The sequence below is a fragment of the Pestalotiopsis fici genome, assembly GCF_000516985.1.
Source record: "Pestalotiopsis fici W106-1 unplaced genomic scaffold PFICI_Scf_9, whole genome shotgun sequence".
In the NCBI taxonomy this organism is placed as follows: Eukaryota; Fungi; Ascomycota; class Sordariomycetes; order Amphisphaeriales; family Sporocadaceae; genus Pestalotiopsis; species Pestalotiopsis fici.
This window is the reverse complement of record NW_006917099.1, coordinates 1,416,038-1,434,093: the sequence shown is the minus strand read 5'-3', so window position 1 is coordinate 1,434,093 and position 18,056 is coordinate 1,416,038. Positions and strand designations below refer to the sequence as shown.

The 18,056-nt window shown below is 51.2% G+C and overlaps 7 protein-coding genes across 7 annotated transcripts; 4 read left to right on the top strand and 3 right to left on the bottom strand.

Annotated features, from left to right (window-relative positions):
- Positions 1–133: 133 nt before the first annotated feature.
- PFICI_11844 (uncharacterized protein) lies at positions 134–2,388 on the bottom strand (the record flags this gene model as incomplete). The annotated part of the gene is made up of 2 exons (XM_007840425.1): positions 134–2,035; positions 2,143–2,388. The coding sequence occupies 2 exons, from the start codon at positions 2,386–2,388 to the stop codon at positions 134–136; spliced, it is 2,148 nt and encodes a 715-aa protein (XP_007838616.1).
- A 508-nt stretch (positions 2,389–2,896) lies between these two features.
- On the bottom strand, positions 2,897–3,721 carry PFICI_11843 (uncharacterized protein; the record flags this gene model as incomplete). Its single annotated transcript, XM_007840424.1, has 1 exon — positions 2,897–3,721. The coding sequence occupies one exon, from the start codon at positions 3,719–3,721 to the stop codon at positions 2,897–2,899; it is 825 nt and encodes a 274-aa protein (XP_007838615.1).
- A 645-nt stretch (positions 3,722–4,366) lies between these two features.
- On the top strand, positions 4,367–6,739 carry PFICI_11842 (Bifunctional purine biosynthetic protein ADE1; the record flags this gene model as incomplete). Its single annotated transcript, XM_007840423.1, has 1 exon — positions 4,367–6,739. The coding sequence occupies one exon, from the start codon at positions 4,367–4,369 to the stop codon at positions 6,737–6,739; it is 2,373 nt and encodes a 790-aa protein (XP_007838614.1).
- Positions 6,740–7,442: 703 nt separating this feature from the next.
- On the top strand, positions 7,443–8,223 carry PFICI_11841 (uncharacterized protein; the record flags this gene model as incomplete). The annotated part of the gene is made up of 2 exons (XM_007840422.1): positions 7,443–7,637; positions 7,699–8,223. 2 exons carry the CDS (start codon positions 7,443–7,445, stop codon positions 8,221–8,223), a joined length of 720 nt encoding a protein of 239 aa, XP_007838613.1.
- Positions 8,224–9,968: 1,745 nt separating this feature from the next.
- On the top strand, positions 9,969–12,332 carry PFICI_11840 (uncharacterized protein; the record flags this gene model as incomplete). Its single annotated transcript, XM_007840421.1, has 3 exons — positions 9,969–11,259; positions 11,435–11,493; positions 11,901–12,332. The coding sequence occupies 3 exons, from the start codon at positions 9,969–9,971 to the stop codon at positions 12,330–12,332; spliced, it is 1,782 nt and encodes a 593-aa protein (XP_007838612.1).
- Positions 12,333–12,843: 511 nt separating this feature from the next.
- PFICI_11839 (uncharacterized protein) lies at positions 12,844–14,466 on the top strand (the record flags this gene model as incomplete). The annotated part of the gene is made up of 1 exon (XM_007840420.1): positions 12,844–14,466. The coding sequence occupies one exon, from the start codon at positions 12,844–12,846 to the stop codon at positions 14,464–14,466; it is 1,623 nt and encodes a 540-aa protein (XP_007838611.1).
- Positions 14,467–15,347: 881 nt separating this feature from the next.
- On the bottom strand, positions 15,348–16,805 carry PFICI_11838 (uncharacterized protein; the record flags this gene model as incomplete). The annotated part of the gene is made up of 2 exons (XM_007840419.1): positions 15,348–16,217; positions 16,275–16,805. 2 exons carry the CDS (start codon positions 16,803–16,805, stop codon positions 15,348–15,350), a joined length of 1,401 nt encoding a protein of 466 aa, XP_007838610.1.
- Between the last annotated feature and the right edge of the window lie 1,251 nt (positions 16,806–18,056).

Below are 18,056 nucleotides of genomic sequence, written 5' to 3'. Positions count from 1 at the left end.
ACAAATTGCTGAATCCACAGCCCGTTGTCTTCCATTGCATTATACCAGTCAAGACCACGGTATGCATTGGTGACAGTATGAGCCCTTTTCTCTCGACTTTGTGTAGCCGTGTCCCGTATCTCCAGATGGATCTTTACCACATTGGTTTTGCCGCATCCGCTTGTCCCTCCTTGCTTTGCCACCACCCACCGGTTTCGACAGCAACGTTTTGGTTTTGCCACTCCTGATTATTGTCATTAGTGTTGTCATTTTCTGCTGCAGTGTCGCCTTTTGTCGAGCCACCCAAAACATTGCCGCCAAGTTGGGGCCAGGCACCGGGCATGGATTCATTGGACTGACGCGACTGAGGGCTGTCCTCCTTGGGATGATCCCCTCGGCCCATGACGTTGCCACCAGTAGATGGGGCTTTATCTGATGTAGAATTATTGGCTTCATTGTCCTTGTTCTGGGCATCGTTTGCGTCCACGCTGTTGGCTTTCTGGTCACCAGTTGCTCCCCAGGCGTTGTTCTCGCCGTTGCCCCAGTCGTTGTTTTCGCCGTTGCCCCAGTCGTTCTTCTCGCCGCCGCCCCAGTCCAAACCGGGATTACCAACATTGCCAGCGTCCCAGGCCTCAGTGGCATTGTTGTTGTTCCCATCCGTGTTCCATCCATCGTCATTCTTCTGACTTCCGGCCTTGCTACCCTTTGGACTTTCCGCCTGACTATTCTTCTTGCTTCCTGCCCTACTATTACTCTGCTTCTTTGCCTGTTCCTCCAAGGCCTCTGCTAGCTTCTTGCTATGCTCTGGACTCCAAGGCTCCTTGGCCGGGTCGTTGGAATTTCCAACATTGTCACCCGGTCCATCCTCTTTGGCTTCCGGGGCACCCTGAATGCCCCGGCCTCCATTGGATCCAGCCCGAGAGCCTTGAGGAGCAAAAGGAACGACATTGTTGCCGTCTTTCTTGGCAGCGGCTCTGATGGAAGGTGACTCATTGTAGATGGCGCGAGGATCCTTGGGCATGGGAGTAACGGGATTGTTGACCTGAACCACGCCTTCACCCTGATACCAGGGATTTCCGGGGCCAGGACCAACAGCGACACGGGTGGTTGGGGTACTTTGAAGAGGCGGAGCTGGAGCATGAGAAGGAGGAAACCCATAAATCCAGGGGTTCTGCGAGGGATGAGGAGTACCCAAAGGCATACTCGGACCCCAGCGCTTTGGGTACAAGACGCCATATGGATTTCCATAGGCGCCGCCGTGGTAGACACGCATGACTCCATGCTCAGCATCGTAGAATGCATTTGGGCGTGGGTCCTCGGCACTCTCGATGGAATGTTCGACCTGTACAACATGTGCGCTGACGGGCATCAACAAATCGGGTCGGCGAGGAGGAGGCTGAACAAAGCCCTTGCTTTTCTTTTCCTTCTTCTTCTTGACTGAAGGGACGATCTCTGTAACCTCTTGCTCTTCAGATGTCTCATCCGACTTCTTGTTGGCATTACCACCCTTGTTCTTGTTCTTTTGGTTGCCCTTGGGTTGGTTGTTTTGATTCTTGCCCTTGTTTTTACCCTTGTTCTTTGGCTTTTCCTCTTCAGTATCATTGACTGCCTCGGACTCTTCTCCAGATGTCTCTGCTTGCTTCTTGTTGGCCCCTTTACCCTTTTGCTTCTTGTTCTTGGGCTTGGTGTTCTTCATTTCCTCATCCTCGGAAGCGCTGGAGTCTACTGCGGTTTCAGACCCAGAGCCGGCCTCTGTCTCTGACTCGGGTTCCTCCTCTTTGTCTTTCTTTTTCTTGCCGTTCTTTTCCTTGGGCTTGCTCTTTGACTTGTTCTTGGCGGCTACCTTCTTCTTCTTGTCCTTGTGTTTGGTATGAGCGTCAGCATCCGACTCTTCCTCCTGCTTCTTCTTTAGTCTCTCTCTTCCCGAAACACATTTTCCGCAGGGACAATCAGAGTCAATGTCTTCATCCGTGGCTTCATCTTGAGCTGCGTCGGTTGTCTCGTTCTCACTGACCTCTGCTTCGGACGGCTCGGCGCTGGTTGCACTGGTGTCTGCCTGTGCCAAGTCAGTCATTAAATGTCATCTGAAATGGCAGAAGAGATGTGTTTCGAGACAAAAGGCATCTTTGGTCTGAGGCGACGGTAGAAGTTCCTGTGACTGACCTCTTTGGCATCTTCAGACGACTCATTTGCAGCTTCGGAGAAACGGACCTGCTTCTCTGGTTTAGAACGCGCAGGTCTGGATTGCCGCTTTCCACGAGGGATAGAGAGTGATATGGTGTCGGTGTCAGTCTCGTCGTCGGTTTCCACAGTCAGGCTCGCAACTGTCCTCCGCGTGGTTTTTTTGCGACGCGTATAGTTTGCACCAATTACCCATTCGCAAAACGAGTTGGGCTGTTTGCCGCGCATTGTGATGAACGGAGACGAGATTTGCCGATTATGAGTGAACGGTGTTTGCTATGAGAATGGCTGGGCTGTGTTGCGAACAAAGCTGGAGGTGTAGACTCCGTTTGGTACTGGTTGAAACGAGCGTCAAATGGGCCAAGATGCTGCTGTACGGCTGCCAAAATTGCCAATACTTTAGAGATTGGTGCAGAGGAAAATGACCCAAGAAGTCGAGATGATATTAGAGGTGATGAATGAGAGATGATGGAGCTTGTAGAGCTCGAATGGGGTCGAGTATGAATGAATAAAAGGTCGACGAAATGATGCAGGGAATAAAGGAAGGAACACCCGAGTTCTTGAATTAAATAGAGTACACAGGCAGCTTTGAAGCTCTGCGTCCAATCGTTGCCAATAGCATAAAATTGTCTCGACAATTGATCATCTGTTCAGTGGCCCTGACCTGGCAACCCGCGTCTTCTGGGATAAACACCTGGTCGCTCTCCCGTTTGTCACAATCGCTCCAGCTCCACATTTACAGCTTTGCCTTTTCCTTGAGCTCCAGCTCATTCCACCTCTTGTTGATTTGCACATTTTGCCAAAATGTCCATGCGCCTGACAGTACGGCCAGTGGAGGGTTGAGCAAAAGGAACCAATTCCACCAGCTGGGGCTTCTCTTTTGTATCTCCTGGATCGCATTGTCAATCTCGGCCTTGAGCTCCTCCTTGGACGAATCGTTCCAAACCACAACCCCCTTTCCCTTGCCCCGAGCCTCGCACCTCCTCGCCTTGAGCCTCACGTCTGTCTGACTCAAGACCCGGTTTTGTGCATCCTCCCTAGTGAGATGGGGATCGCGATCCATTAATCTCTTCATTTGCACCTCGGGTTCTCTGACGGCGACTACCATGACGACTCCGCACATGCGATCCAGCGCACTCTCAAACAAGAGGGGAACATCCAATATCACTGCCCAATGACCCGTGACATAGCACCAGAGCAGGGACTTGTACATTTCCTTGCGCACGGCGGGATGGACAATCTTGTTCAAGACGCCTCGATCCTTTTTCCGCTCCTCGCTATCGCCAAAGACGCGTCTGCCCAATGCTGGCCTATTGAGAGGCCTGCCCTTGCCATTGATTCCATTCTCCGGCATTGTGTCCGACGGCTCGACCAGGAGCTCGGGCGTCGTCGGACCAAAGTATTTGACGATTGCATTGTAGCCGGCAGTCCCTGGCTCGACCACTTTGCGCGCCAGCACGTCTGCATCAATGATGGGAAGCTTGTAAGGTGGAGACGAAAGAATGGAGGAGACGGTAGACTTTCCGGTCGCTATGGACCCAGTCAGGCCAATAAGCAGCATGATGGGCGAGACTACAAGTAAACGCTGTTCTGAACAACTTGGAGATTGATCATGTGCAGGCTTGCGGTTCTTGAGCGCAACTCGTCGCGTTGTACAATGTGGCGTCGAGGTTCTTGAATGAGCCTCCAAGACACGGTTGGCCGAGCTTAACCGGCATGTCACGGCGATAACGTTGATAAGGCAAGACCTCGGGAAAGTGGACCACGGTTTTCTTGGCGTCTATTGGGATCTCGAGTATACGATTTTCTGAAAGAGTCGTTTATTTCCACGATCAAATTGACGTGTCTGAATCGTGGCTTAAATGTATCAATTATTCACTACACATCTTCTTCAACAAGTTTCTACTCATTTGCAAATCATTCGCCATCAATTCGCTCAAGGTTCAAATTCGAGTCATATGGCTCCTCCACTAGACGTCACTAAAAGATCCCTGCTCATTCAGCCTTTTTCAGGTCCCCTGTAAAAAATAATTGCGGGGGAGGGGTTAACAAACGTACTTTCAGGTGCGATCGCGGGACAAATTTTTGTAACCATTCTAGAGCAGGTCTCGAATAGCTTCTCCTCTTCCTTTCTCTAGGACATCCGTCCTCGTTCCGATTTGGAATTTCCCACCTACTTTGCACGTCGGTTCATTTCTACTCGAAAATGTCGGTCGTCGAATACCCCCTGCGCGTTCTGCTCATTGGCAATGGCGGCCGCGAGAATGCCATTGCTTGGAAGCTCAGCCAGTCGTCCAATGTCGAGTCCATCCTAGTTGTGCCCGGCAATGGAGGCACGGCCACGACCCCCAAGACCAAGAACGTCGACTCGGTCTCTCCCGAGGACTTTCCCGCCCTTCTCGAGCTCGCCAAGAAGGAGAATGTCAACTTTGTCGTTCCCGGTCCCGAGGCCCCATTAGTCGCTGGTGCCGTCGATTTCTTCTCCAAGGCCGGTATCCCCAGCTTTGGTCCTTCCAAGGCGGCTGCCCGCATGGAAGGTAGCAAGACCTTTTCCAAGGATTTCATGAAGAAGTGGGGTATCCCGACTGCCGCTTTCGAGAACTTTGACGACTACGAAAAGGCAAAGCAGTACCTCGACTCTGTCAACCACGACGTGGTCATCAAGGCCGATGGTTTGGCTGCAGGAAAGGGTGTCATAATCCCCACCACAAAAGAGGAGGCACACCAGGCGCTCAAGGATATCATGCTGACCAAGGAGTTTGGCTCGGCTGGCGACGAGGTTGTCATTGAAGAGTTCCTGGCTGGTGACGAGCTGAGTGTCTTGACCTTTTGCGATGGCTCTCGCATCAAATCTTTCCCTCCGGCCCAGGACCACAAGCGGGTCGGCGAGGGTGACACTGGCCTCAACACTGGAGGAATGGGCTGCTATGCGCCCACCAACATTGCCACCCCTGAACTCATTGCCGAGATGGACCGCATCATTCAGTCCACCATTGACGGCCTGCGAAAAGACAACCTGACATTCAAGGGTATCCTCTTTACCGGTTTCATGATTACCGCCAACGGCCCCAAGGTTCTCGAGTACAATGTGCGATTCGGCGACCCGGAGGTGCAGACCGTCATGCCCCTTCTCTCTCAAGATACTGATCTCGCCCTGATCATGGAGGCTTGTGTCAACGGAAACCTAGACAGAAATGGCCTGGTCTTCAATGTGGAAAACAAGTTTAGCACCACCATTGTTGTCGCCGCTGGAGGTTACCCCGAAGCATACGGCAAGGGTGACGAAATGACCATTCGCGATCCTCCTGCTGGAACCTACATTTTCCATGCAGGCACCAAGCTGCAAAACGGCAAGATTGTTACTGCGGGCGGCCGTGTGATTGCAGCAACCGCTACTGGAGAAAGCCTCCGGGCCGCCGTCGACAAGGCCTACGAGGGTGTCAAGCTCATCGAGTTCAACAAGATGTACTTCCGCCGGGATATTGCCCACCGCGCTTTCCGACCTACCTCGGACACAAAAAAGGCACTCACATATGCACAGGCTGGTGTCAGCATAGAGGCTGGCAACCAGTTTGTTGAGCGCATCAAGAAGGCCGTCCGCTCCACTGCCATTCCCGGCGCTGATGCAGAGATTGGTGGTTTTGGTGGCGAGGTTGATCTGACTGGAGCTGGTTTCCAAGCTCCTGGTCTCACTCTGGTCGGTGCCATTGACGGTGTTGGTACCAAGCTCATGATTGCCCAACAAACCAAGAAGCACGATACTGTCGGTATCGACCTCGTGGCCATGAACGTCAACGACTTGGTCGTTCAGGGCGCCAAGCCCCTCATGTTCCTCGACTACATTGGCTGCAGCAAGCTTGACCCCGAGGCTTCTGCTGCTTTCGTCGAGGGTGTTTGTGCCGGCTGTATCCAGGCTGGATGTGCTCTTGTTGGTGGTGAGACTGCCGAGATGCCGGGCATGTATCAGGGTGACGACTACGATGCTGCTGGCTGTGCCGTCGGTCTCCTAGAGTCGAACAACCGTCTTCCCCGTCTGGACGACATGCGCGAGGGTGATGTGCTCATTGGTCTTGCCTCGGCTGGCGTCCACTCCAATGGCTTCTCCCTAGTTCGCCGCATCCTCAAGGAGGAGAACCTCGACTATTCGGCCACCGCCCCTTGGGAGAGCAGCGGCGTCACTGTCGGAGAATCTCTCCTGACCCCCACCAGAATCTACGTCAAGTCGCTGTTGCAGGTAGTCTCCAAGCTCAAGGGCCTGTCGCACATCACTGGAGGTGGCCTGACAGAGAACGTGCCGCGAGCACTGCCCAAGACACTCGCGGCCGAGATTGACGTGGCCACCTGGCAGCTGCCGCCAGTCTTCAAGTGGTTGAAGAAGGCAGGTAACGTTGACGCCTCGGAAATGGCACGAGCCTTCAACACGGGTGTTGGCATGATTGCCATTGTCGCCCCGTCAGAGGTGGACGAGGTGGTTCGCGTCTTGAAGGAGGCTGGCGAGACTGTCTACACGGTCGGCAAGCTGGTGTCCCGCTCGAGCGGAGAGGGTTGTATTCTGAAGAACCTGGAGTCGTGGAATTAAATCTGGTAAATAGGAAAAAGGGAGAAAAAGCTGGTTAGCATGATTTTACTTGGTGTTTAGACTCCAATCATAGAAGGTTTTCAATATTTATGTCATTTCAACATGAAATACTGTTTATCACGGCCATGGGTTTGTTCACAGAGGAATCCTCTATTCAAATTAAAGCCGTTCAGTCATGCAAGCCAACGCATTCGTGCAATATCTTACCCTCGGGCAATGGACTCAGAGGGGCGCGCCTAAGTGCGCAGAGTATATGGGTACCATCTTCCCTGTCGGCATTCTTGAGTAGCGATTCGATCAGCGACACGGTTGTTGTGGCATGGCATGGCATGGCATGTAGTCCAGAGTTGCAGAGGCCTCTTGGTCCACTGAAGTACCAAAGTACTCAAGTACCCATGGCCCGGAGGTTTCAAGTGCTGGCAGCCCGGTGGCTACATATGTATTGATGAGGCTGCCGACAAACGGAACCAAGCCCCCAGAGCAAGCACACAAATTTCAGCCTTGATATTTTTTCCCAACGATCTGGGAACCTTTTCTTTTCTTCCTTTCCTCTTCACCTTTTTCCCCCCATCCCCCCTCCTCCACCGCCACCACCACCATCACCACCAACAACAACAAGAACAACAAGAAGGAGGAGAAGAAGAAGAAGGAGAAGAAGAAGAAAAAGACTTGGTGACTGCTCGCGCGCCGCACCATCGTCATCATGGATGACGCGCGCAAACAGGAAATTTTCCAACTGTTTAAAGAGTGTACAAATGAACCTCTGAAGAACTACTCCAAGGAGGAAACGTTTCTTCATTATGTACGCCTGTGTGTAACCAAGTGTGCCAGTTCTGGCAACCCAGACTACGGTCTGCGGTTCATGTTCAGCAGAATCTACCAGACACTGCTGAAAACTGTAAGCAACAAGCTTTCTGGGAATTCACAGATCGAGATACTGATATTGACTTCACCAATAGATGTATGGGTTGTCCCTTCCGAATCCCTCGGACGTGGTGGATAGGACCGAACCGGTCGATGAAGCTGACCGCGCAAATCTCAAAGTTTTGCGGGAGTACTTCGACACGCGCCGGCCTTCCAACATGGATGAGTGCTTTCAAATTTTGTTTACCAATGGACGCTGTATCGATCAGCTGCCAGTCAATCCGTTTGCGGCCCGCCCACCGTCGAATCCGTTTGCTTCGAGCAGCGGTGTAGGCCGGGCCCAGCCACATGAGCAGCCCGCAATCGACTCGTCTGCTCCTATTGCTGTGGCCAACCCACCACCGAACGCGTTTGCGGGTGACAGCAGGGTAAGGCAGACACAGTGTTTGTCTACAGTAGCTCGTCTGGAAGCCGAACGTCCATTGGTAAATGACGTGAGAAATTGGCAGGCCAACTTCCGAAACTTGCTGCGAGATGGAGATGGGAGGGCCGGCGAGAAAATATTTGTTCTGGCTTCGGACCCCCAACTCAACGCATCTGCCGAGCCTCGAAGCGATTGATTCGAAGACGTGTCTTGATGATAAGGCCGGCTTCTCAGGTGAGAATTGCCACCTTTGACAACCGAATCGCTGGTGATCCCTAACGATTCAGAGTTGAAGACGTATGTCACTGCTGAGCACATGGAATGAATTAGCGAGATTCTCCGGGAGGAGCCCAATTCCCATGCACACAAGTCCGTGTGGACATCCCAAAGTCGTAAGACCACATGTTTTCAGATGGGCCACGCAAGGTCGGCGGTAGAGCCTCAGCAAGCCCCTATGATGCTGAGGTAGTACCCGTCTTCGATGAGACCAGCACGTGGCCACAAGGCGTATGCCAAGACAGCTGGTACCCAGGGTCAGAGCCAAACAGTATCGCTTGATATCTGAGAGGCAAGCCTCGGTGAGTACCAGATTTGAGTAAAAGAACAAGGAGGAGAGCCTGATAAGATGTTATGGGCCATGCCAATGACCAGCACTCGCTACAGAAATGGGAAGAAGAGGACTTGAAGCTAAACTGCTTCAGACTCTGGATTCCTACCCAAGTAAGTCGGTCAGGCCTAGGAGCAGTTCTTCTCATATGAAGACTGCCACCCCTGTTCCCTGGATTATCAGTGTCCCGCTGAGGCATGAACACATCCAGCCCTGGCTCCACAAGGTCGTATGACCATATATCACACAGTCGGATGACCAAGTATTACACAGTCGTATGACAATACAGTATACCGTTGTACGACCCAGTTCTGGGCCATGGATCATTCCACAGTGGATGAAGTACTTTCCTTGGTACTCACAATGCTGTTTAGATTGGACTTGCGTCATGAGACCAACTCTCAGGTGAAAACATGGATCTGATTGTTTGGTCTCTCTACTATATTCAAATAAAAACAAAAATCCGTCATAATAAAATCATGAATGTGTCATAGTGAAGATTTTAATAGTATGCCAAATGACTCGCCTACCTTTACCTGCTTATATATATCATTGCCAAAGTATGCGTATTCAGCCGCGTGCCCTCAACTCTACTGCCTGGATTATAAGCATTTTCCACTCATCTAATCATTCGCATAGCCGACATGGCTTTGGTTCAGGGAGGGAATCACGCTGTGGATAAGCCCGTACCCGTGATGAACAGTGGTTTCTTATGTCAAAAAAACTTTAAATATTGAAAATTGGGGGAATTGTTGGGCATCAAAATGCCTGCCAATAATGATTCGAACGCTCTGGATGCGGACCTGACAGCATGGTCTGACACGAAAACCACCCAAATTGGTTGACATGAGTGGAATGCCAGTAGCCACCTGCTGCATTCACGTAGTCAGTAACCACTGCAGATCACCTGCTCGGATACATTCAATCGCTTGTCAGGCTCTCTCCTTTATATATCCTAGGATCAGCTCAGATACCTTTCAGACACTCCTTCGATCATATGTTCATATTCACTCTGGTGAGAAGTGATTGGAATAATCATAGCGTCGAAGGTCATTTGTCCCCCATTGTTTCAGAGCCCCTACCCCCAGTAGATGAGCTATGGTCCAACTGGGTGCCTTAAGGTACAAACCTAGGTACCTAATGTAGGCCTACATAGGCGTTTGTATTTGCGCTGAAGCCCACACTAAAGTATCTGCGCAGACCTACTGTCTTCTCTTACCCCTTCCACCATCAACAACAACAAAACTATCATCCACATCCAACACTGCCACAACAACAACAACAACAACAAGAAGAAGAAAATTTTGGTCATCAGTGGCGGTCAACCTCCCACAATGCCCAACTCCCATCGCGGGAATCGTGCGCGTAATGCGCCACCACCACGGCCTTCCTTTGGCCGTGGCCCACAGTCATTCGGGCGTGGCCAACAGTCATCTGGCCGCGGCCAGCAGTTTACAAGTCACGGCCAGCAATCATCTGGCTACCAAAACCAGCAATCCTCTGGTAGAGGCCAGCAATCCTCTGGCCGAGGCCAGAACTATAGTGGATTGCAGGGGCGGATAGCAAGATACATGGATTTCCGAGACGAGCTCAGGCAATATGAGGAAGTAATATCCAGTCGTGCCCAACAGCCCACTTACGAGAACAACTCTCGAAGAGATCAAGGTCAACCTCAAGCCACCACAGGTGGACGAGGACGGGGTCGGGCCACTACAAGTGGAGGAGGACGAGGCAAGGACACTACTAGTGAACGAGCCGCCAGTCCTTCAGACAAAGTCTGGATACCCCTCGACCAAGATGAACTGAAACGTCGTCTGGACCAGGATGCAAGCACAGTCCCCCGGCTTCCACAGAACCGTAGTACCATCTGGCACTCCCATTGCGGTCAGATGCATGCCCCAGAGTTTTGTCAGGGACCCCTCATCCAAGGCGTCTTACATACCTGTGCGCTGTGCGGTGGTCCAAACCACCTGACAGAGGCATGTGAGTATTGGCGTCTTGTGAGTGACGACGGTTCCTCTTTGGAGAAATACCTCCATGTCTATGCCAGACAGGGTCTTGCACCATTGGCAAGCAAAAAGGACTTTAGTAAAGTGGTGGATATCACTGGTTTCCGTCCACCACTATGTCCAAACTCTGCGGCATTATACGAGAACGCGCAATACGACCTGGACAGGAAAGCTGGCAAGTCGTCATATTTCCTAAGATTCAACTATAATGCTCTCAGGCCCTTGTGGACCGAGGTCGAAAGCCTTCCAAAGGATGATCCTTGCCTTGGGAAATGGAGTCAGCTGGGCCCACTGCCCAATGTCGACGCTCCCTGGGTATGGGAAGAGTATCTCTCAGCAGATCATGCCACACCTTACAACCCGAACTGGACTCTGTTCAGTAACGAAGGGGTGGAGGTGCCGGCAAACCGAGTTCGGCTTTGCCACTTCCGACGCTGGGTCACTGGCACCGAAGACCTCCTAGCAAAGAGCAAAAACTCGAAGCAAAAGCGAGGTCGATCGCCGGAGGCAGCCGAATCTAGCCATGGAGTACCAAAGAGGGTGAGAAGTCACAAGAACCGTGACTATGATCCCATGGAAGACGTCCAATATGACGCCCCCTTGGACGCACTCGAAGGTGAGTTGTCCAATTGGTCACAGCCGTCTCGGAATGTTTCGCATGCAAAAAGGGGTCTCTTTCAGGAATACAGCGATTTGCGCCAAGGTCCAATAATGCCCAGTATGGCTGACAAGAAGCAGACGATCTTCGAACCTGTGAATACTGCTGGCATTCCAATCTGCGAAAATTGCAGAGAAGCCCATCCGGGAACGTGTGAAGAGCGCTGTGGCTCTTGCAATAGTAGAGGCCATGGTAGGTCTGACTGCCCACAGAAGCACGATACGTGTTTATGCCAGAACCGTCCAGGCCATAACAAAGATGGCTGCAAAGTGCTCTGCGAAGGTTGTTTGAACAATAACAGGACTGTATGTATCCCCGACTGTATGGGAGCTCACTGTTGTAGCAGATGCGGATCATATGATCACATGTCGATGTTTTGCAACGCCGATTGTAGGGCGCCCAATTGCGATTGTGTTGCTTGGGATCAAGGCGATCGTAACAACACAAGTAGGATCAGTCATCTAGAGCAGCATCTCTGGCAAGACTGCCCCCGAGTTTACTGTCCGCTTCCTAGTTGCCGTGAGAAGGGATGCGATCTGCATTGCCCGACCTGCGGGTTTGTACTTGCTCACGATTCCAACCACACATATCACTGCCAGTGGGAAAGTAGAGTTCAGTACAAACCAGTCGATTGTGGTGGTGATGGCGAATTTGCTGGTTACAGGGCTGACGGGATTCGACTTCTCTGTCGCCGCCGGTTCACTCATCATCCCAAAGTACAAATTGGCATCGAGATCGATGCGAGACTACTCTCCATTAGGAAAAGGGCACACGAGAATGCCACTCGAGATGCCAAACTGCTCAAAATTGCGAATGAGAAAGAAATTGAAAATCAATTTCCATTCCCAGTTACCATGATGGACCGGTATCTAGAATGTCAGGAGTGTTGGCAACTAGAGTACAAAGGGGCATTTACAGATCAAGAAATTGGATCTGGTCTCCGGTTCTACGAGCAAAATCCTTTTGCTTCACCATCATGGGTTCAGGACATGCTTGACACTTATAGCGATGACAAGGAGGAACAGTATTGACTGACTTGTTGAAGAGCGGATCACGAGTATCACAGCATAGTCCTGTGAGATGGCCCTACCACAGCATGGCCCCTGTGAGTTGGCTAGACGAAGCACTTCTTTAAGGTAGCTAATACAGTGTCTGAGAAGCACTTGTTATAATTTAAATCCCAAAGAGACTTTTTTCTTGCCCCCTTTCAACACGTAACGTTTGCAATTTGATTTTTAGTTATTTTGATGCAAACTCAATGGATGCCCATGAAACTAGGACAATGGTTTCTGGCTATAGACTCTAGCTTCATACCTAGGTGTTTTGTGGAATAATCATATTGGCATAATCACCTAACCCCTCGATGGGAGTTTCCCTTGTCCTAAGGCAGTCATTCAAGCTGTGGCCCACCTTAGTTTCCTTTGCTGCATTCGACAGACTACAGAGGTACTTACAGTGAAGCTGTCCTGGAAGCTACCTACACACAGCGGTGGTTTCTCTTCCACCCCAATTCATCAACCACAAAGAAAAAACACAACCACGATGTGCGGCTCATATAATCCGCATCGCGGCAAACGCCCGCGCGGAGCACCACCGAGACGACCACATGGCCAAGATCAAGACCAACCCACGTTTACCCAGGGCATGTCCCAAGATCAGCCCACGTTTACGCAAGGTCAAGCCCAAGGGCAGCCAGCGTTTACCAAGGGCCAGGCACAATTCCAGCCCACGTTTACCCATGGTCAACCCCCAGGCCAACCGGTGTATACCAACTTGCCTGTGCAGCATGGTACTGGTCTGCCACCCCAACAGTATGGCTATGTACCACCTGCCCAGTATCAGCCGTATGGCTACTATCCACCACAGAACCATATCCCATATGGCTATCATGTACCGAACCATGCCCCTCCTCAGTATGTTCAAGGTCCAGTGCCTCAATGGAATGGTCCGGGACCAATTGCTGCCCCTCAGCAGTATGCTGGTCCAGTTTCCCAAACACAGCCGTACGGCCAAAACCCCCAGCCTGGAGGTCAAGCTTCTCCCCAGGATCCTTCGTATGTCTTTGGCTCTCAAGAACCACATGGGTTTGAGACTCGGATTTCTGACAATGGTTACAATCCCAAACGGCCAGGAGGGAAACCCCGAGGTAAGAAACCCGCTCCTCCCGAGGCCTGGGTACCTCTCCACAAGGACGAACTCCGCAAAGTCCTGGAGAGGGACCCGGCCTCAATTCCCCGACTTCCCGCAGACCGGAACAAGATTTGGCACCAGCACTGTGGTCAAATGCATGCTCCAGAGTTTTGCCGTGGACCCCTTGATGGAGGCGTCCTGAATACTTGCGGTCTCTGTGGTGGTGCCTACCACTTGACAGAGACTTGCTTGTATTGGGATCTGATCGATGAGGACAAGAGAGATAGCCTGGAGAATTATTTGTTTATTTTTGCCAGACAGAGTCTGGCACCTCTGGCGGCAACGATAGACATGAAGGACAGAGGCCAACGTGACTGGAGTCCCCCTCTATCTCCATTTGCCGCAGCAATGTACGAGGATCTCCAGTTCAAAAGGGATCAGAAGGCCAGGAGGGGTCCTTATTACAAGACATTCAAGTACCATGCTCTCGCCGACGTGCGTACAGAACTCGAAAGGCTTCCCCCAGCGGACCCCTGTCTGGGCATATGGATCAATTCAGGCCCACCGCCCAACCATCAAGCGGCAGGGGCATTCAATGATTATCTGAATACAGATCATGCCAACAAGTATAGCCCGAGGTGGACCCTCTTTACCAATCACCCGGTAGCTCTAGAGGGGAAACGGGTTGTTAGTTTGCCGGAATGGGTTATCGGTGTCGATTCCATTGTAGAATCGAACAACAGAAAGATGAAAAACAAGCGGAGTCTGTCTCCGGATCATGTCTCGCAGGGCTCTTCACCCTACACCGGCCGTCCGGCGGACAAAAGAAGGAAGCTCAATGAGCGCCAGCCCATCTCTGGACGCCATAGACACGAAAAGACTAAGCAGGACCTTGACGAAGTCAAGGAGGACTCTGATCACAGTATGCTGGACACACCAAAGGTCAAAACCTCACAGAGTCCAGACCCTCTTCACCGAGTCCGGTCTGCTTCACTCACAGGTGGCGCCAAGGTAAAAGTGGAAGACACCTCTTGAGCTTATCTACTAATTGGCCCAGCCTCCCTTCTCTATAATGCTCAGTGTTGAGCAAGATATTCAGTGCTGACCCTTTATCTACAGAGAAGCTTTGATAACGATCAAATACCAGTCCTTGATGTTATTGTTCATCCGCAGCGAATCAAGATGCTGCAGGTTGACATCGTGGTCATCGTAGGTGGCAGATTCGCTCGAGTGATGTAAGCGAGCAATACTCCTGTGGAGGATTTGCACAATTAGGTACTTGGCACATCATCGCCCGTGGTTCATCGAGCGTAACGATGAAGCCGTACTTCATGCATTGGTTTCCGCCGTCCGGAAGAACTCATAAATAGAGTCGGAGGACATACAACCATAGTCGTATGACCATTTCGGAATGGATTATTTCAGGGTGTTTGGAGTACGTTCCTCGGTATATACTCACAATACTGCTTGGAATGTACCCTCACCAAAAGAGCAACTCTTATATAGATATGTGAATCTAATTGTTTGCTCTCTACAGAATGCTTGCATGAATCGTGAATGTAGAATGTTAAACGTTTTGACCCTGTGCTGTGTAATTTAGCTCAACTATGATATTCACTGAGCAACAAAAAGCAGTCTGCTTTCGAGTCCACTGCCTGAGGGCGAGACAATATTGGAGGAAAAGTCGTGCAAAGTCCCCGGAAAAAGTATTTCATGGCTAATATAGCGATTTACATCTTCATGTTTCTGCATTATTCTAAAGTTCCATTGACCGATGATTTGTATTGATGTGATGCTATTGTAGACCATTTCTATCAATGTTTCCGTAGAGCAACTCTTGCAATCCGACGAGGGTATGATTTTGACTCCTTTTCCCCCAATGCATAAACTTCAAATCAAGGCGGATATGGCTCTCTTTATCGAGAACGCTGCACAAATCTGACCTGTGGGAACTCTAGAGGCAGGGCCAGCTTGGCCACCTGCATCTTGGTACCCTTGACCTTGCCAACCGGGTTGGACAGTTTTCCTCCAATCTCCCTCCAATACTGTGCGAATTGCCTCTCGTCCAAGCCCAGGTCTTGTCTCAGGGCGCTCGTCTCAAACTCGTAATTCATCAAAATGGCTGCGATTGCGCAGCTGTACGTCATCAAAAGGTCCCTGTGGAATTTCCTAATCTCGCCATTGGCAGAGAATCTTCTCCGTATGCTCTCAATGACTGGTGCCGGCGCATTCTCCATCTTGTCGTGTAGTTGCTGCTTCGGCGGGACTCTCAGCACGCCTCTCTGAGCGCCCGGCTTGGCAATCTTGATGAAGATGATGAGGTAGTTGAGGTATCGCAACAGTCTTAACCGGTCAGTAGACTTTGGACCGGCGGCAATGGTGTACATGTTGGATGAGATGAACTGGTATGGTAGCTGCAGAGGCAGCTGATTCTTGGCCGAGTCTTGCCAGTCCTTGATGGGACACGAGATGAGTATGTCGGCACCAATCATCTGCTCTGGTCTGTAAACCTCCTGGATCTCGGTAGCGCCAAAGTTGCCAGGAGGCACCGGCTTGGCCTGGTCCACGGAGGCCTGGAGTTCTTCCCTGGTCGCCATGCCGCGTGTGCTTTCTTGTATCGACTCCATCATGGCCTTTGCCGTTGCGTCGAGCTTGCGTGGGCTGCCACCAGCGCTCAAGATATCCTTTTCCGGTGCAATGGCATTCTGTGTAATGGATGCAATGGCCTTTCGTGCCTTCTTTGTGCCGAAAGCCTCACCCAAGTCGTTGCGCAGTTCCGTCATTGTCTGCAAATGTCAGTGTCGTGCCATGACGACATGGAATGCAGAAAAGATTAGTCTCACCTTGGACACTGCTCTATCTGCCGCCTTGTCCGCGGCGGGCTTTTGCGATCGGACGACACCTCTGACGGCCATCTTCTTGGCTTCCATGACAGAAAGCGAACCGGTTGCCGGGTCAAACACGCCAATGTAGTGCTTGAGATGTGATTCGTTTCCGCCAACTCCATCTTCCTTGGCTGTGTAGTCCAATGTTCTATGTGCGGACGAGTGCAAGACTAGATTTGTGGGCGTCGGCGCAGACTTTTTGCTCTTCTTGGGTGTGAAGGATTCGGGTTTCGAATAGGCCTGAAATTGAACATCGCCAGGCAGGCATAGGCCAGGAGTCGTCGCTGTTCTCTGTTTAGTATCGGCGACTTGCGCAAAGACGAACGGCAAGTTGAGCGTACCAATGACTGGGGGGCATGTCTTGACGGTTTTGACCGAGGCGACCTTGATACTGGCTGGTAGAGCAGGCGTCTGCACGCTCGCCTTTTTTCTGGATTTGGAGGAACCCTCCTCTCCTCTCTTTCTCTTTTTCTCGTGGCCGCCTCCCATCTTGTCGTCGGTAGGGAAAGGGAAGTAGTTTGAAGGTCAATGGGCCGGGTTCCTGCTCAAGACTGAAGCCTCACTTGTTCGCCGACTCGATGCTTCTACAGTCAACTTTTTTTTTACTGCCGGAGATGGCAGGGGTTCGACGACTAGGAAAGCGCCGGGCGGTGAGAAAAAGCAACCCCACTTCAAGCTATTGGAGCTCTATTGTAGTGGCAGGGTGGGCGCAGGTGTAATTGAATAAAGACCTCGGCGTAGTTGGAGTTGATTATGGGAAGTACTTGGAAAAGAAGTTTCATGTCGTTCAAGTGTCTCGAAACGCGGATTGTCTACAATGAGAATTCAATGACCTCTGATTGTATCATTCAAATGCGAATAGTACTAGTAGGCATAGTCGCGAGCCCCACGCACATTTCGTCATAGTCACCATCACCAGAATCACGATCAAAAAAGTCAAAATATGCACAGTAGAAGCAGGTCTTGTCAATTCAACTGCTCAGCAACAAATCCCATCTTATGGTTCCGATCTGCCATGCTTTCTTTGCAGTCGTGCTTCTTCCGAAAGGCTTACAGCGTGAAAACCCTCCATTCCTGTAACTCGATGTGAAATTGACCAGTTTGTACTTTGCAAGTGCCGAGTCCATCATGCCAAATTCCTCACTCCTGGCCGCAAGCTGCGATTCCTTCGCACAATCCTTGTCGTGAAACGTGGAAACATGTCGAATGATGAGCCCATTGGGCTGGTTGTGATGGTTTGGTCTGAGGTGCGTTCATGATGGGTGCTGTGTAGACACGGCGATGCGCTCACTCAGTGACGACTGAGATCGAGTTGTGGCGAGGCGTTTATTTGCTGCAGAAGCAATTGTGTCAGCATGTGCAGGTCATAGTGAGTAGAGCTGTGCCAAGTTGGCTATGACGTACCTGCGAGCTCTCATCTTTCTTCTCTTACGCTTGAGACGTCTGACGCGCTTCTTTCTCCACTTGGCTCTCATCTTGACCTGCAAAGATGGGTATTAGTAATTGTGAAGGAGTGACCATGTTGTGCTGCCCTCAAAGCTTGCTTGAAGCTTGTTTGTGCACGAGACAGCCGGATGCAACTCTGCGCAATCAGGTGGCCCGGCTCAGACGAAAGCTGCAAAGCTCTGCAACAAGTGCAAAACGCTCTGCGAAAGCCATTGCTGCCATTGCGATGCACTCGCGGGCGCTGGGGGTGGAGGGCCAAGCTTACCGAATGTTCTTGATGAGGGTTGTTGGTGA